This window comes from Rhinatrema bivittatum, chromosome 2, assembly GCF_901001135.1.
Source record: "Rhinatrema bivittatum chromosome 2, aRhiBiv1.1, whole genome shotgun sequence".
Taxonomy (NCBI): Eukaryota; Metazoa; Chordata; class Amphibia; order Gymnophiona; family Rhinatrematidae; genus Rhinatrema; species Rhinatrema bivittatum.
This window is the reverse complement of record NC_042616.1, coordinates 369216671-369238316: the sequence shown is the minus strand read 5'-3', so window position 1 is coordinate 369238316 and position 21646 is coordinate 369216671. Positions and strand designations below refer to the sequence as shown.

The 21646-nt window shown below is 46.8% G+C and overlaps 1 protein-coding gene across 8 annotated transcripts in view; it reads right to left on the bottom strand.

Annotated features, from left to right (window-relative positions):
* Nucleotides 1-21646, bottom strand: part of LOC115084722 — a 664924-nt gene that overhangs the window by 545954 nt on the left and 97324 nt on the right. Inside the window, exon 1 of one of the 8 annotated variants that reach the window (XM_029589955.1) lies at nucleotides 1987-2023. The exons of the other annotated variants lie outside the window; for them this stretch is intronic. Coding sequence (XP_029445815.1) covers nucleotides 1987-2008 — 22 coding nt within the window. The 5' untranslated portion in view covers nucleotides 2009-2023. Of the gene's footprint in view, nucleotides 1-1986; nucleotides 2024-21646 lie in introns of those variants that run through there. 8 annotated transcript variants of the gene reach the window in all.

The following is a 21646-nucleotide window of genomic DNA, read 5'->3' as shown; positions in this document are numbered from 1 at the left end:
ACACCAGATGTGGTTAGAGCAGGGGTCGGGAACCTATGGCTCGCGAGCCAGATGTGGCTCTTTTGATGGCTGCATCTGGCTCGCAGACAAATCTTTAATAAAAAAGTAAAAATCTAACAAAACCCCCCACCCTCCTAACCCCCCAAAGACCTGCCAAAACTCCCTGGTGATCCAGCGGGGGATCAGGAGCGGTCCGGGAGCGATCTCCTGGACTTGGGCTGTCGGCTGCCAGTAGTCAAAATGGCGCCGACGGCCCTTTGCCCTCACTATGTCACTGGGTCGACCAATGGCGGCGGTAGCCCCTGTGACATAGTAAGGGCAAAGGGCCGTCGGCTGCCAGTACTCAAAATGGCGTCGACGGCCCTTTGCCCTTACTATGTAACAGGGGCTACTACCGTCATTGGTCGACCCCAGTGACATAGTGAGGGCAAAGGGCCGTCGGCGCCATTTTGACTACTGGCAGCCGACAGCCCAAGTCCAGGAGATCGCTCCCGGACCGCTCCTGGACCCCCGCTAGACCACCAGGGACTTTTGGCAGGTCTTGGGGGCGTCAGGAGGGTGGGGGGTTTTCGTTAGATTCTTACTTTATTAAAGATTTGTCTGTGAGCCCTGGACCCCCGCTGGACCACCAGGGACTTTTGGCAGGTCTTGGGGGGGTCAGGAGGGTGAGGGGTTGTAGTAAATTAATTTTTGAGGTCTTGGGGGGGCGTCAGGAGGGTGGGGGGTTTTGTTAGATTTTTACTTTTTTATTAAGATTTGTCTGCGAGTCCTAGACCACCAGGGAATTTTGGCAGGTCTTGGGGGGGTCAGGAGGGTGGGGGGGTTGTAGTAAATTAATTTGGCAGGTCTTGGGGGGCGTCAGGAGAGTAGGGGGTTGTAGTAAATTAATTTGGTAGGTCTTGGGGGTGGGAGTCAGGAATTACATTTTAAAATATGGGGGTGGGAGTCAGGAATTACATTTTAAAATATGTGGCGTTCATGGCTCTCTCAGCCAAAAAGGTTCCCGACCCCTGGGTTAGAGCATGTATTTTATTAAGTCCAATCTTTTTATTTGAGAATGTTTGTGATATTTTATTAACTGTGATTATCTTAATTATTTTATGTTGTATCTTCCCTTGAGTGATTTTTTACAATAGTAAATATGATGAAATAAAAAATTCTTTCCCTATTGCTGCCATAAGAATTATTATGTATAAAATTTAACACTGGAAAAAATTATGACAGGTAGATCTGTAACACTAATACTGGTTTCAGTGAATAGAAGGCTGGAGAAAAGAAAGCTGCTTCTCCAGGGAGACAGAGGAACCAATTTGGGGAATCATTTTCATGAGGATGCAAGACTTAATTGCCTTTCAGGATACTCAGCCAGATAGTCAATGCACTTACAGAAGAAAGTAGAGACTCTAATATCAATGTTATCATTCATTTGGGGACCAATCACTTTGCTATAAATGACATCTCTGAAGCACAGAAAGATTTCTAAAATCTAGGGAAGAAGGTTAGACACATGGCAAAGACCATTGCCTTTTTGGAACTATTACCTGTTCATGGAAAGAGAAAGACTCTGCTATATAGATAACTTCAATTTCTTCTGGCACAAAAAATAAATGTAAAGAAAGTGGTTTTGGAGTCTGGGGGTATATAAGGAGCAATAGAAATATATATGGTAAGGCTGGCCTACATTTATCCTTACAACCACTCAAAGGGAAATTGTAATGAATGTGTTCTTATGTTCGATAACACTTAACCTCATGAAAACAGCTGTTGGGTTATCTTTTATGTTAGTACATACCGTTTTTTATTTTAATCTGAATTTTTTAATATACATTTTTTTTTCTTTAAAAATCTTCTAAATTATATACCATCCAGGCTCTCCTTTTCGGTTTGCTAGACCCACTCAATTTACTTTAATTATATACCAAATTACTTAGCTCCATTTTTACTGTGGACCTTGGTCCTTTTTCTTTTTTACTGCTTTATCCTTACTCCGGTCCGACTGCCCCGACATCGGCCATGTTTCGAACTCTGCTTCAGGGACGTTGAAGAGCCCTGTCAAAAGTCTTTCTATTAATCTATTTGAACACATCCACCAATTTTAAAATGTTTCTATTTCTACTCACATCCACGTATGGTATTCCTCCCTCTACTGGAACCGTCTTCTTTTTGATGTTACAAGGTGTCCCTTTCCTCCTTACTCATATTTAAACTCCCATTAACCAATCTCTACGAATTCTTCCCAACCGAGGCTGTGACGTGCTTTTCTTATACGTTCCCTATCACGTCCGATCTAAATATATCCCTGGTTGCCTCCTACCAACCTAAGGCCAACTGTTCTCATTTTTCTATGGCATGCCTACCTAACTCGACCTCTCACTACTTTGCATTCTTATATATCTAACTCTTTCACAACTTGGGATTCTTAAAACCTCCCCGTTGCTGTCTTTGTGAATAGCGGACCTGATTGAAAACCCTAGGAGCATGTTGTAATTGCTGCATGCAGACCTAGTTGAAAACATTATGACTTGTGTTATGCTCGCCGATAGTGGGCTTAATCTAAAATCCCTCGGCCTTTCTTCTTAATCGCACATGTCAAATTTAGTTATTGTCACGTTTTTCTACATTTTCCAATATTGTTAGAGGTGATCCTTCTTCTGTCTGCGCACAAACCTTTTCAAATGTTTTACTTAAATACCTCGATTTGCTTGGAACTCCTCATTATCGCTTTGTTACTGATTGTGGACCTGGTTGAAGACCTGCAAACTTGTAGTTACCTCTACCCACGGACCTGATTGAGAATGGTGAACTTCATACTGAGCCCACTAACCGCGGGCTTGATCACAAGACCTTGACTTTATTGCTTTATCACTGACAGCATATCATTATACTAACGTTCTATGAGAGATATTCCTATCATACTACCACATTGATTGTACAGTGTTCTCACTGGTTCTGTCATCACTACAGATTAATAGTCAACTGTTCTTGCTTTGTCTATGTTGTCCTCACATGAGATCTCCCGTGTTATATTGCTAGAAAAATAGTGTCCAATCAATTTCTCGATTAAGCCCCTGTTCAATTTGTGTTAGTCTCAAATTCTCATCCCCTCCTCTTGGTGCTTTTTCTAACTGAAATAATGCCGCAACTCAATTCCTCGGCTTGTTGCCCTGCCTGTTGCAATGTTCCACTAGAGGGGCTCCTTCTTTTTGTGTCATGAAGCGGCTCATATGGTTCTGTATCCAGATTTTCAGCTTACGAGTAGTTTTCCCAATATATATTAGTGAGCATGAACACCACAGCACATATATCACTCCTGTTGAATCATATGTGAAATGTTGATAAAAGGTATAATTCGTCCTCCCTGGAATTTTCAACTGTAGCCCTTTGTATATATCTGTGGACAAACATTACATCATCCACCGGACCCCGGTGGAGCTCGATTCTCCTGAGGATTTTCCCCACCAGAGGCCACGGGGGAAACATGTACAGAAGGACGTCCGCTGGCCAAGGCAGAGCCAGAGCATCCACGCCCTCTGCGCCGTCCTCCCTCCAGCGGCTGAAGAACCGATTGGCCTTGGCATTGTGCAGAGTCGCAATGAGATCGAGGTGAGGGGGACCCCACCTGTCCACTATCAGAGCCATGGCTGCATCCGAGAGTTCCCACTCTCCCGGATCGAGTGACTGCCGGCTGAGGAAGTCGGCTTGAACATTGTCTTTGCCTGCGATGTGAGAGGCCGCAAGGCACTGTAGGTGACGAGGAGACGGCTGGCTTCTAAGGCTACCAGGGGGACTGCGAGTGCCCCCTTGGCGACTGATGTAGGTGACTGTGGTGGAGTTGTCAGACAGGACTCGTACCGCCTTGCCGCGGACCAGGGGAAGGAACTCCTGAAGAGCCAGGCGGACCGCCAAAGTTTCCAGTCAATTGATGTGCCAGCGTGACTGAGTCTGCGACCAAGTTCCCTGGGTGGACTGAGAAAGGCAGACCGCACCCCAGCCCAACAGGCTGGCGTCCGTGGTCACTATCGTCCACTGTGGAGCTTGAAGAGGCATCCCTTGCAGAAGATGAGGAAGAAACAGCCACCACTGTAATTCGTCGGCAGTAGAATCCAAGAACGTTAGGACTATGTGGAACTGCTCTGACACTGGCTGCCAACGGGACAGCAAAGCTTTCTGCAACGGACGCATATGAGCAAAGGCCCAGGGGACAAGGTCGATGGTAGAAGCCATGGATCCCAGGACTTGGAGATAATCCCAGGCTGTAGGAGAAGTAAGCACAATCAGATTCCGGACCTGATCGATCAGCTTGAGGGCGCGCGCCCATGGCAAGGAAACCTTGCCTACTCGGGTGTCGAAGTGAGCTCCCAGAAATTCCAACTCCTGGGAGGGCTGAAGCTTGCTCTTGGAAAGTTCACTATCCACCCGAGGGAGGCAAGGAGCTCCAAGACGCGATCCACCGCCCGCTGGCAAGAGGTCTCCGACTTGGCCCGAATGAGCCAATCGTCCAGATAGGGATGGACGAGAATTCCCTCCCGGCGCAAGGCCGCCGCTACTACTACCATGACCTTCGTGAAGGTGCGAGGAGCGGTCGCGAGGCCAAAGGGGAGAGCTCGAAACTGGAAGTCTTGGTTGAGAATGTGGAATCGGAGATACTTCTGGTAGTCGCGGTGAATGGGAATATGAAAATATGCTTCTGCGAGATCGAGGGAAGCAAGGAACTCTCCGGGACGGACCGCCGCAATGACCGTCCGCATGGTTTCCATGCGGAAGTGGGGGATCTTGAGGGCCCGGTTGACCCTCTTGAGGTCCAGGATGGGGTGGAAGGACCCGTCCTTTTTGGGCACGGTGAAGTAAATAGAATACTGGCCGGCGCCAAGCTCCCTCTCCGGGACTGGGACCACCGCCCCCAGATCCAGAAGCTTGGAGAGAGTCTGGACCACCGCGTCCCTCTTGGCCCGTCCGCAAGGCAAAAAAAGAAAGAGATCCGGCAGTTCCCTGACGAGCTCGAAAGCGTACCCGTCTTTGATAATGTCGAGGACCCACTGATCCGACGTGATCTTGACCCATTCCTCGAAGAACAGGGAGAGGCGGCCGCCGAGGTAAGGGACCGAGAAATGGGTCAGCTGAACTTCATTGCGTGGCAGGTTTGGTGGTGGCACGCACAGGCTGGCCCTCGCGAAAGGGCCGCCTGCCACGAAAGGACTGCGACCAGGACTGAGCACAAGCAGACCCCCTCGCAGAACCGCCCCACCCCCGAGAAGCAAAGCGACACTGGCACCTGAAGCGAGAGCGGGAGGACGCAAAGGATCGGGAAGACTTAGGGCGGTCCTCTGGAAGCTTATGGACCTTGTTGTCAGCCAAGGAGTCCATAAGCTTCTTGAGATCCTCGCCAAAGAGCATCTTACCTTTGAAGGGCAGCGTGCCCAGCCGAGTCTTCGAGGACTGATCAGCCGACCAGTGGCGTAGCCAAAGGAGCCTCCGGGCAGTGACTGCCGAAACCATCGCCTTCGCCTGCACAGGGACCAGATCGTAGAGGGCGTCCGATACGTAGGCGGTTACCGCCTCCAGAAGTTCGGCTTGTTCTGCCTCACCTGGCGGAAGATCCCGGGCGCAGAGTAACTGTTGAACCCACTGAAGACCCGCCCACATCATGAGGCTGCTACAGCAAGACGCTCGGACCCCGAGGGCCAGAACGTCGAAGATGCGCTTCAGGTGAGCCTCCAACTTACGATCTTGTGGATCCTTCAAAGCTGTGGAACCTTCCACCGGGATCGTGGTGTGCTTGGCCACCACAGACACATAGGAATCTACCGAGGGATGTCGCAGCAGCTCCAAGCCCTCTTCCGGGAGGGGATAGAGCTTATCCATCGCACGCCCCACCCGGAGCGAACCCTCAGGAGCCTCCCATTCCCGAAGGATCAGAAGCTTGAGCATGGGGTGGAAGGGAAAGGCCGAGGCCGGAGCCCGGAGCCCCCCCAGAACCAGGTTCATATCCTTAGGGAGCGAGGCCATGAGATTATCCACGGAGGGACTATCCAGACCCAGCTCCTGCAACACAAAGGGAAGGAGGGGCTCTAATGCTTCCTTACGAAAAAGACGAAGGGCTCTGGGGTCATCCCCTCGGGGGGGGGGGGGGGCATCCGCCGAATCCGAGGAAGCAGCGGGGTCCGAGGACCCGGGGGACACCGGGGGGGGAGGAAGGGGGGCACCCCTGGGACCACCTGCACCCGAACTGGTCCCTGGGGCTCCGCAGCCGGTCCAGCGGTCAACGGCACTGAGTGAGGGATTTTTGGTGGGGGGGGGGCTTTCGTCCTGCTCATGCAAGCTAGCTAAGACAGACTTGTGCATGAGGAGGATGAAATCCGCTGAAAAAGGGACCCTAGATTTGCCGGGGGGGGGGGGGGGGGGAAGGGGGGCGAGGGAAGGTCAGGACCTCCCTCCTGGGAACCCGCAGGGGCCAAATCGGGGGTTAAATCAAAAAAATCTGCCCCCCCCCAGCCCCAGGGAGCACTGAAATCGGCCCAGATGAAAAATCCAAGATGGCGGCTGTTCCCGGGCTCTGCCGACCCGGGAAAGGCCTGGCCATGCCGGGAGGAGTGGAGCCCTGGGCTAAATTTGCTTGTCCTGCCGAGGAGGGACCTTCCCCACCCGGCAGGCAAGCATTGCAGAGATCCTGACGCGAAAAACGCGAAGAAGGCAGCCCACAAGAAAGGCAGGCTGCCTGCTGGGAACATAGCTAAGCTGTAGATGAAGAAGAAAAAAAAAAGCTGAAAAAAAGCTTGATTGTCAGCCTGCACAGCAGGAGAGAGCAGGTGGGAAACCTGCTGCCTTCTGCTTGTCTGGCTGCCGGTTCCAGGCCTACTCTGACCAAAAAGAAAGGAAAAAAGCTGGTCAACTGCTGCCAATAAGTTAGAGGTAGGTGAGTACCTGCAACTTATTTAAAGTTTGAAACTAATGTGTTTTTTTTTGGGGGGGGGGGGGTTTACTCCCTCTCAGCAGCCAGATGGGGGGGGGAACGAGGCCCAGAGAGCGTCGGTCCCCACACCTGGAAGCGTCCACGGACTCAGGCTATGCAGGGAACCCCCTCCTGCAAAAGGGGCAAAGCCCCCCTGAGCCAGGCAAGAGCTGGGAGACGGCACCATCTCCCACACAGAAACAGGAAAAAATCACTAAAAAGAAGGCAAAATTCCCTTCTAGTTTTTTTGGTTTGTTTTTTTTACAAGAAATACTTGCTTGAGCCTAGCAAAGGAAAGAAGGAAAAGGCTGACTAGCCTACAACAGAGAACAGAAGGGGAGATGCTGCACCTGCTGGAGACAGACGAATACTGAAGGGTTAGAGGATAGGCTCTGTCCTGATATAGGCATCCTTCAAGTTTTAGTCTGTCTCCACCTGCTGGAAAGGGGGCTCAACCCACTGTCTGGACTGATCCGGGTACGTACAGGAAAATAATATCTAACACAATATAGCTTAAAAAGTTTTGATAAATGGTGTGTGATAGTTGTGTTCTTTGTTTATAGATAATCGTTGAGTCCCCTGAAGAAGGCATGGCAACACACCGAAACATGGCCAATGTTGGGAGCAGAATAGTGGGACCACCTCAGCGGGTAGTTTTAACGATATTAGGCGGTATAGATAGAAGAAGAATCAGCAACGGTAAGCGAAGCCAAGCAAAGATAAGTTAAATAATGGGAAAGTAGGATAATAAAAGTGAAACTAAGTTTAAAAAAAAAAGGTCAAAGTTAAAAAATAAAAAAATATTATATGGGAAATAGTAAATGATGTAAAATCTAGTGCTTCTGCATGATACTGGTTGAAGCCCATCGTGGACAAGAGCCTGGAGATTGAATTGAAAAGAGCACTTCTAATTCTGATACTAATTCCCTATATAATAAAAAAAAATGTTCTTTGTATAAAAAAAGAATCTTATAGAATTAATATTGTTCTTCATGTTTGGGTGTTATTTTGGCATATAAATAATATGAAATAAATGGGAATTAATATTTCCACCAGCATGGAGAAGTTATATCATATAAATTATCATCCCTTACTGAAATAGTTTAAAAAGAATAGTTTGCATTAGAAAAGGCTCTGTGTTAGCTGGTTGCAAAGGACCAACACAATCAGGATGAATTGGTTACCCAGAGTTTTCTTATTTAATATGCTGTAGGCACTGCTACCTTCACTTTTTCATTCCCTTAACAAGATTACTGGTCTACTGTGGAACAAAAACATTCCTAGGATTAATTTGAAGACTCTACAGAAAACTAAAATAGATGGGGGTATCAATCTTCCTAACTTTTGTGCCTCTTTAGCTTTCTTTCTAAGTGAAATAATTCCAGTGAGAACCAGTATTGGACAACTTGAAAAGAGGGAACTGGGCACTAAACAGGGATATCATCCATGGGGTTCAACACCTGCTAAATATGCCATTTGGTTTTGCAATTATTTCAAGAAAATGGTGTTCTTTTGGAAATTAGGAAAGGATACACATATCTTGGGAGTAACCTCTAAACTGGGTTGTCAGGAAGTATGTACCATTAGGGATTCTACCATCTGCAATATTATCCTGCATTCAAAATTGAAGACTTTCTTCCAGCTTTTTGAGGATGGAATTTTCTGTACATCAACTGACTTCAAAACTGAATTTGGAGAATTTTCCCTCTTTTTGCTTTTTTCAGTTCAGGGATATACAGTAGCTACAAAATCAAAGTTGAGGAATGTTACTGTGAAAACAATTTTCTTAAATAAAAATTCTAAATTTTATGTATTATTTTAATGTATTTACGAATGTTGAAATTGTAACCCACATTGATCAATTTGTAACTGGATATAGTGGCTTCTAGAAAAAGTAAAAAGTCATGGGATAGGTGGCGATGTCCTTTCGTGGATTACAAACTGGCTAAAAGACAGGAAATAGAGAGTAGGATTAAATGTACAATTTTCTCAGTGGAAGGGTGTGGGCAATGGAGTGCCTCAGGGATCTGTATTGAGACCCGTATTTTTCAATATATTTATAAATGATCTGGAAAGGAATACGATGAGTGAGGTAATCAAAGTTGCAGATGATACAAAATTGTTCAGAGTAGTTAAATCACAAGCAGGTAAGACGCTGCGGCTCGGGAAGGCGGCGGAGCAAGATGGGTTTGGATCTGAGTATTATAAGATCCTTAACTTTGGGGTGCTTGCTCTGTTGCAAGCTTATTATGCCGGTTGCAAGCTTATTACGCCGGTTTACAAGTAACTGAGTTACTTGTAAACCGGCGTGATGTGCCTCACGAACGTCGGTATATTAAAAGTTGTTAAATAAAAATAAATAAATAAAAGTAGACACTCTTTCACCCGCCTCTAATCAGTCTGTTATTGTAGTCCTTCCCAAGCCGGGGAAAGATCCTTTGGAGGTGGGATCCTATCGCCCCATCTCGCTGCTCAATGTAGATATAAAGATACTAGCTTCGATCTTAGCGGCTCGTGTGTCTGCTATCTTACCAAACCTCATTCATGAGGATCAGACTGGATTTATTCAGGGTCGACAAGGGGTGCGGAATGTTCGGCGATTGCTGGCCACACTGAGTTACCAGTCCGAAGCTGAAGCATTGATCTTAAGCCTAGACGCTGAAAAAGCGTTTGACTCTATTTCATGGGAGTATATGTTTTGGGGTTTTGCGAAGGTATGGTTTTTTCAGGGGCTTATTTACAATGGTTGCATATCCTGTACAAAAACCCTAGCGCCACTCTTTTACTCAATGGGATACCTACCAAAGCTTTTCCTATTTCCCGGGGAGTTCGCCAGGGGTGCCCCCTATCCCCTTTGTTATTTATTATGGCACTGGAGCCCTTGGCCACTTGCCTCAGACGTGAGAGGACCATTAGTGGAATCAGCTTGGATGGTCACCCCCTAAAACTGGCTCTGTTTGCCGATGACCTCCTTCTATTTGTAGGGAAGCCGCGCACCAGCGTACCGGCCATTATTAATCTGTTTGACCGCTTCCATTTAGTTGCCGGTCTAAAAATAAATTATGATAAATCCAAGGCTTTGGCCTTACGGGCCGATCTCCCAGCTACGTGGGAAGGGGAGTTTCCTTTTCGTTGGGCCTCGGACAGGCTCAGGTACCTGGGGGTATGGATTCCGAGGGACTTACAGAAGTTGTATTCCCTAAATATAGCCCCCTGTATTGCCAAATTTCAGGCGCAATTAGATATGTGGAAGCTGCTACCGTTATCCCTCTTTGGCAGGAGCGCCCTTGTCAAAATGGTGTTGGTCCCTAAACTATTGTATCTCCTCCATATGCTCCCCTGCTGGCTGACGGTGGCTGATGCCCGTCGATTACGCTCCAGCATTCAACGTTTTATGTGGCGGGAGAAACGCGCCCGTTTAGCCTATGTAACTATGGAATATCCGAGAGAGTGGGGAGGGCTCAATCTGCCGGACTTCCGGTTGTATAACGTAGCCTGTCAAATGAGGTTTATAGGAGAATGGTTGACGGGCACTTATCGCTACTGTGAAGAGGGGCTGTTGGGTTGTATGTCGACCCCGGGGTCACCTCTAAGCCTTATACAAGTGCGGGCTGGGCAGCGTCGCAGTGCTTACTATCCCAAGGTCCTTTTAGCGCCCTGTATCCGCGCTTGGCGATGGATACGGAAAAAACATAACCTATCGGGAGGGCGGTCCCTGTTGCTGCCTTTTTTGAAAAATGTAGAATTTCTCCCCGGTCGTGAGAGTGGCCTGGTGTTTCGCACTTGGGCGGACCATGGGGTGCTGTTTGCGTTTCATATGTATGATTCTATTTCAGGTGTGCTACTGGACTTTGCCACGCTGGCACGCACCTTCCAATTGCCCACAAAGCACCTTTACGCTTATCTCCAAGCCCGCCATTACTTGACTGCTTGTGTCTGGACGAAGTCGGAGTCGGAGGCGGAGCTGAAATTTGCCAATACCATTTTTGACACTGCCTATTTGCGAAACACTATTACCTGCTGGAAAAAGCTTGGCCAGAAACTTGGCGATGCTGTGCCACTCCGTAGCCTGACTAATCGATGGTCCACTGTTTTGGGATCCCCTGTTACTGAGCGGCAGATGGCGAGCTGGTGTCGCGGCATGTATAAGCTATTACCTGACTTGGGCCTACGAGAGCTTCAATTTAAGCTTTTTCACTGTCTGTATTATGACGATGTCCGTAGGTTCCGGATGAAGCTGGTTCCATCTCCTGACTGCACTAAGTGTGGGACTGCTGCGAGTACGTTGCTCCACAGGTTGATAGAATGCCCATTACTTCGTCCCTTTTGGCAGGCCGTGTTGATGGTGGTAGGAACTTGCATAGGCGAGCCCATCCGTCTCACCGGCTGGTTGCTACTTACCTGTACTGCACCTCGACGCACGCCGGGGAGTGGTTCTAAGGCTCGCTTTGAGCGAGTGGCTGTTTTGATGGCATGTCGCTCTATTCTTGCTGTCTGGACAGAGCCTTTGGTGATGCCTACGCTTGCAGCTTGGCATGGACGAATGGCCTCCCTGGCACAAATGGAACGACTGGACTACCTGGCTGGCAGGAGGCGGCCTGATAAGCATTATTGCACTTGTTGGGATGTTTGGTTTAACAATCTTCCTAAATCTCTTCAAGAGGACTTACAACACACTGGGTAAACTACGCAATGGTCATCTAAAGATAGGGGGAAAGGGAAAGGGGGGGTTAAGGTATGAATGGAGAATGCATGTGTTGTCTGGGGGGGGGCTGGGGTTTGAGACGGGGAAAGGATATTGGGGTGAAAATACAAAAATTACGGTGGGAAGTATACTGTGACTATGGTTGTACTGTGTTATTCATGATGTTATGGTTCCATTTTGTACTATATTCTTGCTTGGGTGGCGGAGGTCACTTCCCACCTGTTAATAAAAAGTATTTTGACAAAAAAAAAAAATAAATAAATCACAAGCAGATTGTGATAAATTGCAGGAAGACCTGGAAAACTGGGCATCAAAATGGCAGATGAAGTTTAATGTGGATATGTGCAAGGTGATGCATATAGGGAAAAATAACCCATGCTATAGTTACACAATGTTAGGTTCCATATTAGGAGCTACCGTCATAGTGGATAACATTGAAATTGTCGGTTCAGTGTGCTGCGGCAGTCAAAAAAGCAAACGGAATGTTTGGAATTATTAGAAAGGGAATGGTGAATAAGACGGAAAATGTCATAATGCCTCTGTATCGCTCCATGATGAGACTGCACCTTGAATACTGTGCTGCGATGGAGAAGGTACAGAGAAGGGCGACCAAAATGATAAAGGGAATGGAGCAGCCCCCTATGAGGAAAGACTAAGAAGGTTAGGACTTTTCAGTTTCAAGAAGAGATGGCTGAGGCGGGATATGCTAGAGATGTTTAAAATCATGAGAGGTCGAGAACAGGTAAATGTGAATCAGTTATTTACTCTTTCAGATAATAGAAAGACTAGGGGGGCACTCCATGAAGTTAGCAATCGGCACATTTAAAACTAATCGGAGAAAGTTCTTTTTCACTCAACGCACAATTAAACTCTGGAATTTGTTGCCAGAGGATGTGGTTAGTGCAGTTAGTATAGCTGTGTTTAAAAAAGGAATGGATAAGTTCTTGGAGTAGAGGTCCATTACCTGCTATTAAGTTGACTTAGAAAATAGCCACTGCTATTACTAGCAACAGTAACATGGAATAGACTTAGTTTTTGTGTACTTGCCAGGTTCTTATGGCCTGGATTGGCCACTGTTGGAAACAGGACGCTGGCTTGATGGACCCTTGGTCTGACCCAGTATGGCATGTTCTTATGTAATATAAGTACATCAAATAAATAAATAGAGGCCGTATAAGTAAAATTTCTAAAGCTACACATTGACTCAAAGACAAAGTTAAACATATGGGATGTGTGGAGCAAAGAGACAGGAAGATAAACCCACAGAAGAACTAGGATCAAATCTTAGATGAATGTGGATTTGTTCCAGGTCTCTGAATATTGTGGAACAACATACTGTTATCTACTCCTGGGAGAATTGTGTGCACAAAAATTTAAAATTCTGCACAAAAAAAAAGTAAAGTTCTGCAAATTTCTGCATACTTTATATTAGTCAAAATAAAATATACATCAGTCTGAGTAATTAATGTAAAATAACACAGAAATGTTATTACTCAAAGATGCAATGTTTTAAATATTTTCAGCATAATTCTCCACTCTAATGGTCCCTTCCACTCTCTCTCCCTACTCCTCTGGCCAGGCCCTTTTCAATATGCCCTTTCAGGCCCCTCAACTCCTCTGCTCCCCACTAACTCTCTCTCCCCACACCCAGAAGGCTAAGCCACCTTCTATTCTATCCCTACCACCAGCCCTCCACTGCCAAAGTTTGACCCCTTTCACAGGTTCCTCTGTCCCTCTCTCAAATAGACACACCTTCACACAGGCTCAAACTCTCTTGTGCACACATACCCCCCCTCTCTCTCGCCCACACACACACACCCTCACTCAGGCTCCCTCTTTCACACATATACCCTCCCTCTCGCTGGCGCACACACCTCTGCTAGCGAGAAAGTCTATATTAGACCCTCACACAAGCTCCCTTCTCTCTGAAACATCAGGTGTGTTCAGTTCTGGAGCCCTTATCTCAAAAGGGATAGAAACAGGATGGAAGTGGTCCAGAGAAGGGCTACCAAAATGGTGTGGGGCCAGTATCAGAAAACCTATGAGGAGAGGCCAAAGGATATGAATATGTATACCCTGGAAGAGAGGAGGCACAGGGGTGATATGATACAGACCCTTCAGATACCTAAAATGTTTTAATGATGTGCAAATATCAAACCTTTACCATTGGAAAGAAATCAGTAGAACTAGGGGTCACAAAATGAAACTCCAAGGAGGACACCACAGAACCAATGTCAGAAAATATTTCTTCACGAATAGGGTAGTGGATGCCTAGAATGCCCTTCTGGAGGAGGTAATGAAAACCAAAAACAGTGAAAGAATACAAAAGGGCATGGGAAAAATACTGTGGTTCTCTAAAGGCTAAAAGATGGAAATGAAGAAAAAAGTACATGGAGTAACTTGATGGTGCAGCGGTTATTATCCTTAACCAAGAAGCCTTGACACTGTTGATGCAACTCCATCATTCCTTCAATGGCAGGGGGATAAGAGGAACTGGATTCGTTCAGCAACCGAGAGCCCCAACTTTTACAGTCTGGGGAAACAAGTATGGGGGTAACTTGCTGATGTGGTGGTTACTACCCTAAAACGATAAGCCAGAGACTTTGATGCAACTCAAACATTGCTCTCTGCTTCAACAGCAAGGCGTAACAGGGAATTGGATTCAACAGCAATCAACAAGGGCTAGTGTGGGAAACAGATAAGCACACGGGTAAGAGGGAATTGGATTCAAACAGCAACCGAGGGCCCTGACTTTTATGGTCTGGGAAACAGATAAACATGGGGTAACTGGTAACCTCCACAGCACAGAAGATTCTACCATAAGCTTACCTGGCAGACTGGATGACCCTTTTGGTCCTTTTCTGCCGTCATTTCTCTGTTTCTCCCACAGGCTCCCTCTCTCTCTCTCAAACACACACACACCCCTTCACACAAGCTCTGTCTCACACACAAACATCCCATCCCCCCCACCACCATACACACACACACACACAACCACCCTCACATGCACACTTACTGTTTCTTTTACATAGACTCAGCTGTCAGCTCTCTCAGTCTGCTGCAGGCACGCAGCTATCCTGGGTCTCTGGTTTTTCCCTCCTGGCCTAATATTTGCCCGCGAGCAGGAGGTGCTCGGCTTGCAGCCTGCTGCCAGATCTCATCTATCCTTGGCCACAAGCAGGATGGGTTCTGATCCTCCCAGGAGTATGTATCTGCATACAGATCTATTTGACATCAACATGCTTGAACACCATAGATCCAAGGAAACCAGCAGACTGTTGGAGAGCTGTGGTATCAAAGGAAACTTATCGCACACACTCTTTTCATGCCCTAGAGGCAATGTTAGAAATGCTGTTGCAGCGATGACAGGTTACAGATTCCAGAAGACCCAGGATTTTTTTTTTCACTATTTTACCCTCTGCGTTGGGTGATACGACTACAAGAATCAAAGAAATTCTTAACAATTTGAAGGAGAGTGCTTTTAAGATGACAGAAGAAAATTAACCCACCCTCTATAAAGGATTGGTAACAAGTGCTATGTTTTGGGGTTGAAATGTAATTACTTATAGCTGAACATAAAGGAAAATATTCTAAGGTCCAAAAAGAATGGGAGCAGGTTTTTAAGGAATTGAAGGATTTCACTATTAATTTCTAGCATAAACATTTAGTGTGATTTTTTTTTTCTTTTTAGGATGCTATAAGTTCTGTTGCATCTCACTCTTGAGCCATGGGAGGGAGGGTTTGGGGGAAGCAGGTTCGATGGGTTGGGTTGAGGTTTGAGAAATTTGGATTCGCCTTGTTGGATGTATATAGTGTTTAAAATTGTGTGTTTGATTAATGTTATAAATGTATGGTTTTGCTGTAAAACAAACTTCTTGAAACATGGATGGTAACAATTGTATCCCTTTATCTTAATAAAATGTTCTAATATATTATATCAACCTAATAAACGAAGGTTGACAGACGTGCTGCAAATGCGCAGTAGAGAGCAGCTCTACTGCGCATGCGAGCACGTCGGTCACAGTGTGCCTCTTAAAAATAAAAATGGCGCTGTAGGAGGGGTGGCCCGAAGACCCGGAGCGGCGGGAGCGGCGGCGGCACCGGCCCGAAGACCCGGAGCGGCAGCGGCACCGGCCCGAAGACCCGGAGCGGCGGCGGCACCGGCCCGAAGACCCGGAGCGGCAGGAGCGGCGGCCCGAAGACCCGGAGCGGTAGGAGCGGCGGCCCGAAGACCCGGAGCGGCGGCGGCAGCGGCCCGGAGCGGCGGGAGCGGAAGCGGCGGCCCGAAGAGCGGCAGCGGCGGCACCGGCCCGAAGACCCGGGCAGGAGCGGCGGCAGCGGCGGCCCGGAGCGGCAGGAGCGACGGCCCGAAAACCCGGAGCGGTGGCGGCATGCGCGCCAGGGAGGGACAGACGGACAAAAGGAAGTCTGTCCCTCCCTCGCGCGCATGCCGCCGCCGCTCCACGTCTTCGGGCCGCCGCTCTGGGTCTTCGGCGGAGATCGACTGAGGGGAGGAGGGAGGAGGGAGGAGGGAGAGAGGAGTGACTGAGGGGAGGGGGGAGGGAGGGAGGAGTGACTGAGGGGAGGAGGGAGGGGGAGAGAGGAGTGAGGAGGGAGGAGTGACTGAGGGGAGGGGGGAGGGAGGAGGGAGGAGTGACTGAGGGGAGGGGGGAGGGAGGAGTGACTCAGGGGAGGAGGGAGGGGGAGAGAGGAGTAACTGGGGGGAGGGGGGAGTGACTGAGGGGAGGAGGGGGGAGTGACTGAGGGGAGTGACTGGGGGAGGGGGAGATAGGAGTGACTGAGGGAGGGAGGAGGGGGGAGTGACTGAGGGGAGGAGGGAGGAAGGGGGGGAGAGAGAGGAGTGACTGAGGGGAGAGAGTGGGGGAGGTGGGAGGGAGAATGAGGGGGAAGGAAATGATCCAAAAAAAATGTTAATGTAGCCCGTTTTAACGGGCTTAACGGCTTGTATATAAATAATAGAGCAGATCAAACAGGTAGTGGTGTGGCATTATATATTAAGAATGAGAGAAAATCAGGTAAATGTTCTGCAGAAAACAAACCACATACTGTAATCTCCATGGAACAACTTGAGAATTCCCAGGCACACAGAAATTTCACCATGGTGCCCAGGATTCGCATGCCCAGACACAGCAACAACTGTTGCTGTGTCTAGGCATGGGAACGCCCCCAGACTAGCTATTCCATCAGCAACAACTGTTGCTGATGGAATAGCTAGTTCATTCCTGTTAGCGCTACTCAGCTCCTAAGGCATTTGAATTATGTGGAGACTGAATTTTCATAATCTCAGTCTTGAGATTATGAGACCAGCATGGGAATTCAGGCAATGCATGTCTCAAATTCACTAAGAGACATGCATTTATGGAAGAATAATTCTGGAGTAGGCAACAGCAGTGGTTAAAGGTTAACCGTGTTTTCAATTTTTTATTTTTCCTGGGAATTCCAATGTTACAACCAAAAGCAAATCAGTGAAAAAAGGACTTTTCCACTGATTATGCTATTTGTTATAACAAAGTCATTTTTCAAATGATTTTATTTTCTTATATAACACTGAAATTCTCAGGGAAAATTTAAAAAAAAAAATGATAATGAAGGTCCCTAGATATAGTGTGTTTGAATGGTATTTGATACAGTCTATTATGAGAGAATTCTCAGGAAATTAAAGAGTCATGGGATATGAAGCAATGTTCTATTGTCAACTGTTAACTGGTTAAAATTAACAGACGACAATACATTGGAGATTCCATTGACTAAATGTAGATATTTGGGTGGCTGGTGGGCGTGAGGATCACCTGGTAACATGCCTACCTGGTGCGAAGGTGGCGGACCTCACGCGTCACCTACATAGGATTTTAGACAGTGCTGGGGAGGAGCCGTCTGTCGTGGTACATGTGGGCACCAACGACATAGGAAAATTTGGGAGGGAGGTTCTGGAAGCCAAATTTAGGCTCTTAGGTAGAAAGCTTAAATCCAGAACCTCCAGGGTAGCATTCTCTGAAATGCTCCATGTTCCACGCGCAAGTCACCAGAGGCAGGCAGAGCTCCGGAGTCTCAATGCGTGGATGAGACGATGGTGCAAGGAAGAGGGATTCAGTTTTGTTAGGAAATGGGGAACCTTTTGGGGAAGGGGGAAGTCTCTTCCGAAGGGATAAGCTCCACCTTAACCAGGGTGGAACCAGACTTCTGGCGCTAACCTTTAAAAAGGAGATAGAGCAGCTTTTAAACTAGAACAAAGGGGAAAGCCGACAGTCGCTCAGCAGCGCATGGTTCGGAGAGAGGTATCTTCAAAGGATACTAATGATGCATTAGAATTAGGGCATCCCGACAGTGAGGTTCCAATAATAAGAAAAGTAGTCCAAGTGCCTGTAACTAAAAACTCAACTGAGCTAAAAAATTCTAACTTATCCCTATCAATTAAAAAGCAGAATGAAAATACAAACAAAAAACAGACTTTGAAATGTTTGTATGCTAATGCCAGAAGTCTAAGAAGTAAGATGGGAGAATTAGAATGTATAGCAGTGAATGATGACAGACTTAATTGGCATCTCAGACACATGGTGGAAGGAGGACAACCAGTGGGACAGTGCTATACCGGGGTACAAATTATATTGCAATGACAGAGAGGAGCACCCGGGAGGCGGTGTGGCGCTTTATGTCCGGGATGGCATAGAGTCCAACAGGATAAACATCCTGCATGAGACTAAATGCACAAATGAATCTTTATGGGTAGAAATCCCTTGTGTGTCGAGGAAGACTATAGTGATAGAAGTATAGTACCGTCCACCTGGTCAAGATGGTGAGACGGACAGTGAAATGCTAAGAGACACTAGGGAAGCTAACCAAATTGGTAGTGCGGTAATAATGGGAGACTTCAATTACCCCAATATTGACTGGGTAAATGTATCATCGGGAAACGCTAGAGAGATAACGTTCCTGGATGGAATAAATGATAGCTTTATGGAGCAATTGGCTCAGGAACCGACGAGAGAGGGAGCAATTTTAGATCTAATTCTCAGTGGAGCACAGGATTTGGTGAGAGAGGTAACAGTGGTGGGGCCGCTTGGCAATAGTGATCATAATAGGATCAAATTTGAATTAATGACTGGAAGAGGAACAGTATGCAAATCCATGGCTCTCATGCTAAACTTTCAAAAGGGAAACTTTGATAAAATGAGAAAAATTGTTAGAAAAAAACTGAAAGGAGCAGCTACAAAAGTAAAAAGTGTGCAAGAGGCTTGGTCATTGTTAAAAAATACCATTCTAGAAGCACAGTCCAGATGTATTCCACACATTAAGAAAGTTGGAAAGAAGGCAAAACAATTACTGGCATGGTTAAAAGGGGAGGTGAAAGATGCTATTTTAGCCAAAAGATCTTCATTCAAAAATTGGAAGAAGAATCCAACAGAAGAAAATAGGATAAAGCATAAACGTTGGTAAGTTAAATGTAAGACATTGATAAGACAGGCTAAGAGAGAATTTGAAAAGAAGTTGGCCGTAGAGGCAAAAACTCACAGTAAAAACTTTTTAAAATATATCCAAAGCAGAAAGCCTGTGAGGGAGTCAGTTTAATCGAAGGGTTAAAGGGGCACTTAGAGAAGATAAGGCCATCGCGGAAAGATTAAATGATTTATTTGCTTCGGTGTTTACTGAAGAGGATGTTGGGGAGGTACCCATACTGGAGAAGGTTTTCATGGGTAATGATTCAGATGGACTGAATCAAATCACAGTGAACCTAGAAGATGTGGTAGAACTGATTGACAAACTGAAGAGTAGTTAAGTCACCTGGACTGGATGGTATACACCCCCGAGTTCTGAAGGAACTAAAAAATGAAATTTCAGAACTATTAGTAAATATTTGTAACCTATCATTAAAATCATCCATTGTACCTGAAGACTGGTAACCCCAATATTTAAAAAGGGCTCCAGGAGCGATCCGGGAAACTACAGACCGGTTAGCCTGACTTCAGTGCCAGGAAAAATAGTGGAAAGTGTTCTAAACATCAGAACATATAGAACAGTGGTTCTCAACCTTTCTAATGCCGTGACCCCGAAATACAGTTCCTCATGTTGCGGTGACCCCTCGCCCCGCCCTCGCCCAGCGAGGGCGGGGCGAGGGCGGGGCTTTGGTCATATGGGGGCGGGGTTATGGATGGGGTTGGATTTTAGTGCATACTTATTTATTATGACATTTATAAACAGAACCACCATTCCTCATAAAACAATAAAATTAAGAAACATAAAGCATCAGTTATAATAGTAAAACCATACTAATAAAATAATATTTTAAAATTACTGATAAATAGAATTTCTATTAATTAAAATCATATACATTTTTATAATTTCCCAAACACCAATAATATTTCAAAACAGCACATATATCAAATAACACACAATAATTAAAACTAATAAGGATTTTAAAAAGCCCCTGCTGTCCATACATGGGAGCTCTTGATTTCCAGTCACCCTGATATTGTCGAGGATTAGGAGGTTATCCTCTCTCTCTCACACATACACTCACATGTCCATTCTCTCTCACACATACACTGTCACATACTTTCACATTCATGCTCTTATATCCACTATAACCTCTCACTCTCTCAGACACTGATACACTCTCAGGGTGTAAGACACTCTCTCCCCGTCCCCCCGCCCAATCACACACACTCTTACTCCCCTGGATTTTCTCATACACACTCATGCTCTCACTCTTACTGGCTCCCTCACAACCTCAGAGCCTCTCAGATAAAACTCTATGCAGCAGAAATAATGCTGAATGTTGAGAATTGTGTTATGCAGACTAATCTGGAAAATGCACTAATTTCTACATGAGTCATAATGAATCAGTCCTCAGCTGCAGGCATCAATTGATTATCCTGGCTCCCTTTATGTTTGCCAAATATGTGTAACAGCAATCCTAATTCTCCACCAGATCAAACTGATTTCACATCCCACTTCATACTTTGTCACCTCCAGCTGAGTCAAACAATTAATCTAATTACTGCCACTGCTGCCACGTGGCTATTGGGGAGGCACTGATTGCTGCTATTGGCACTGAAGCCCAAACTGCTGCCTCCTCTGTGCAGGCCCCGTGGGTTTCCACTTCCTCCATGTTGATCTTGTACATTGTGAGATCCGCCATAGAGAAAGTGCTACTCTTGCACATTCCCAAAGATTACATGTGCCAATCAGTAAAAAGTAATTTATTTTTTTTTTACATCTGCTTCCCTTTCTAATTTTTTGCCATTTCCTTTTATATTGCCTTTTTTTCTATTTCTTTTCTCTCCACCTGTCTTCTTCTCTCAAACACACAATCAGGTTCTCATTCTCACATGCATTTCTCTCTCACACACACATACACAGGCTCTCACTGGCACAGGCTGTCTGAGTCTCACAAACAGGCTCTCTCACACCCCCACATGCTGCCTTGCTCAAGCACAGGCTCTCACTCTTACATGCTGTCTCTTTCACACACACAGAGGCTCTCACATGCTGTCTCTGCAAACACACACAGTCTCTCAACTCATCTCATACTCGCACACACCTCTCTCTCACCTCTGGGCCTCTTCTTTACGGGTTGCCACAGGATGGGCTCTGCAGTGGCCCTAGTCTTCCCGGCCCCGCTGCTCCTCTTCTGCACGCGGCTGAAGCGCCTCTTCTACCCACGCGGCTGACGCGCCTCCTCCTTCCTCCCCGTGCGGCTCCGGCAACATTTGTCTTCCGGGGCAGGGCGGGCAGGAAGGAAGTAGGAGGAGCACCTGCAGTGGCTGATACACCTCCTTCCTGCCTGCGCGGCTCCAGCAACATACGTCACTGCGAAGTGCTAGCTTTTTGGGCCATGTCTCTTCCCTTTTGGGGTTGGAGGAGGCAGGTCGCCAGCTTCGCCCCGCCTCCCCGCAGCAGCCGCGGCGCCGTGGACCGGCAAAAAACCCCAACGGCCCGGTACTGGTCCGCGGACTGGTGGTTGGGGTCCTGCT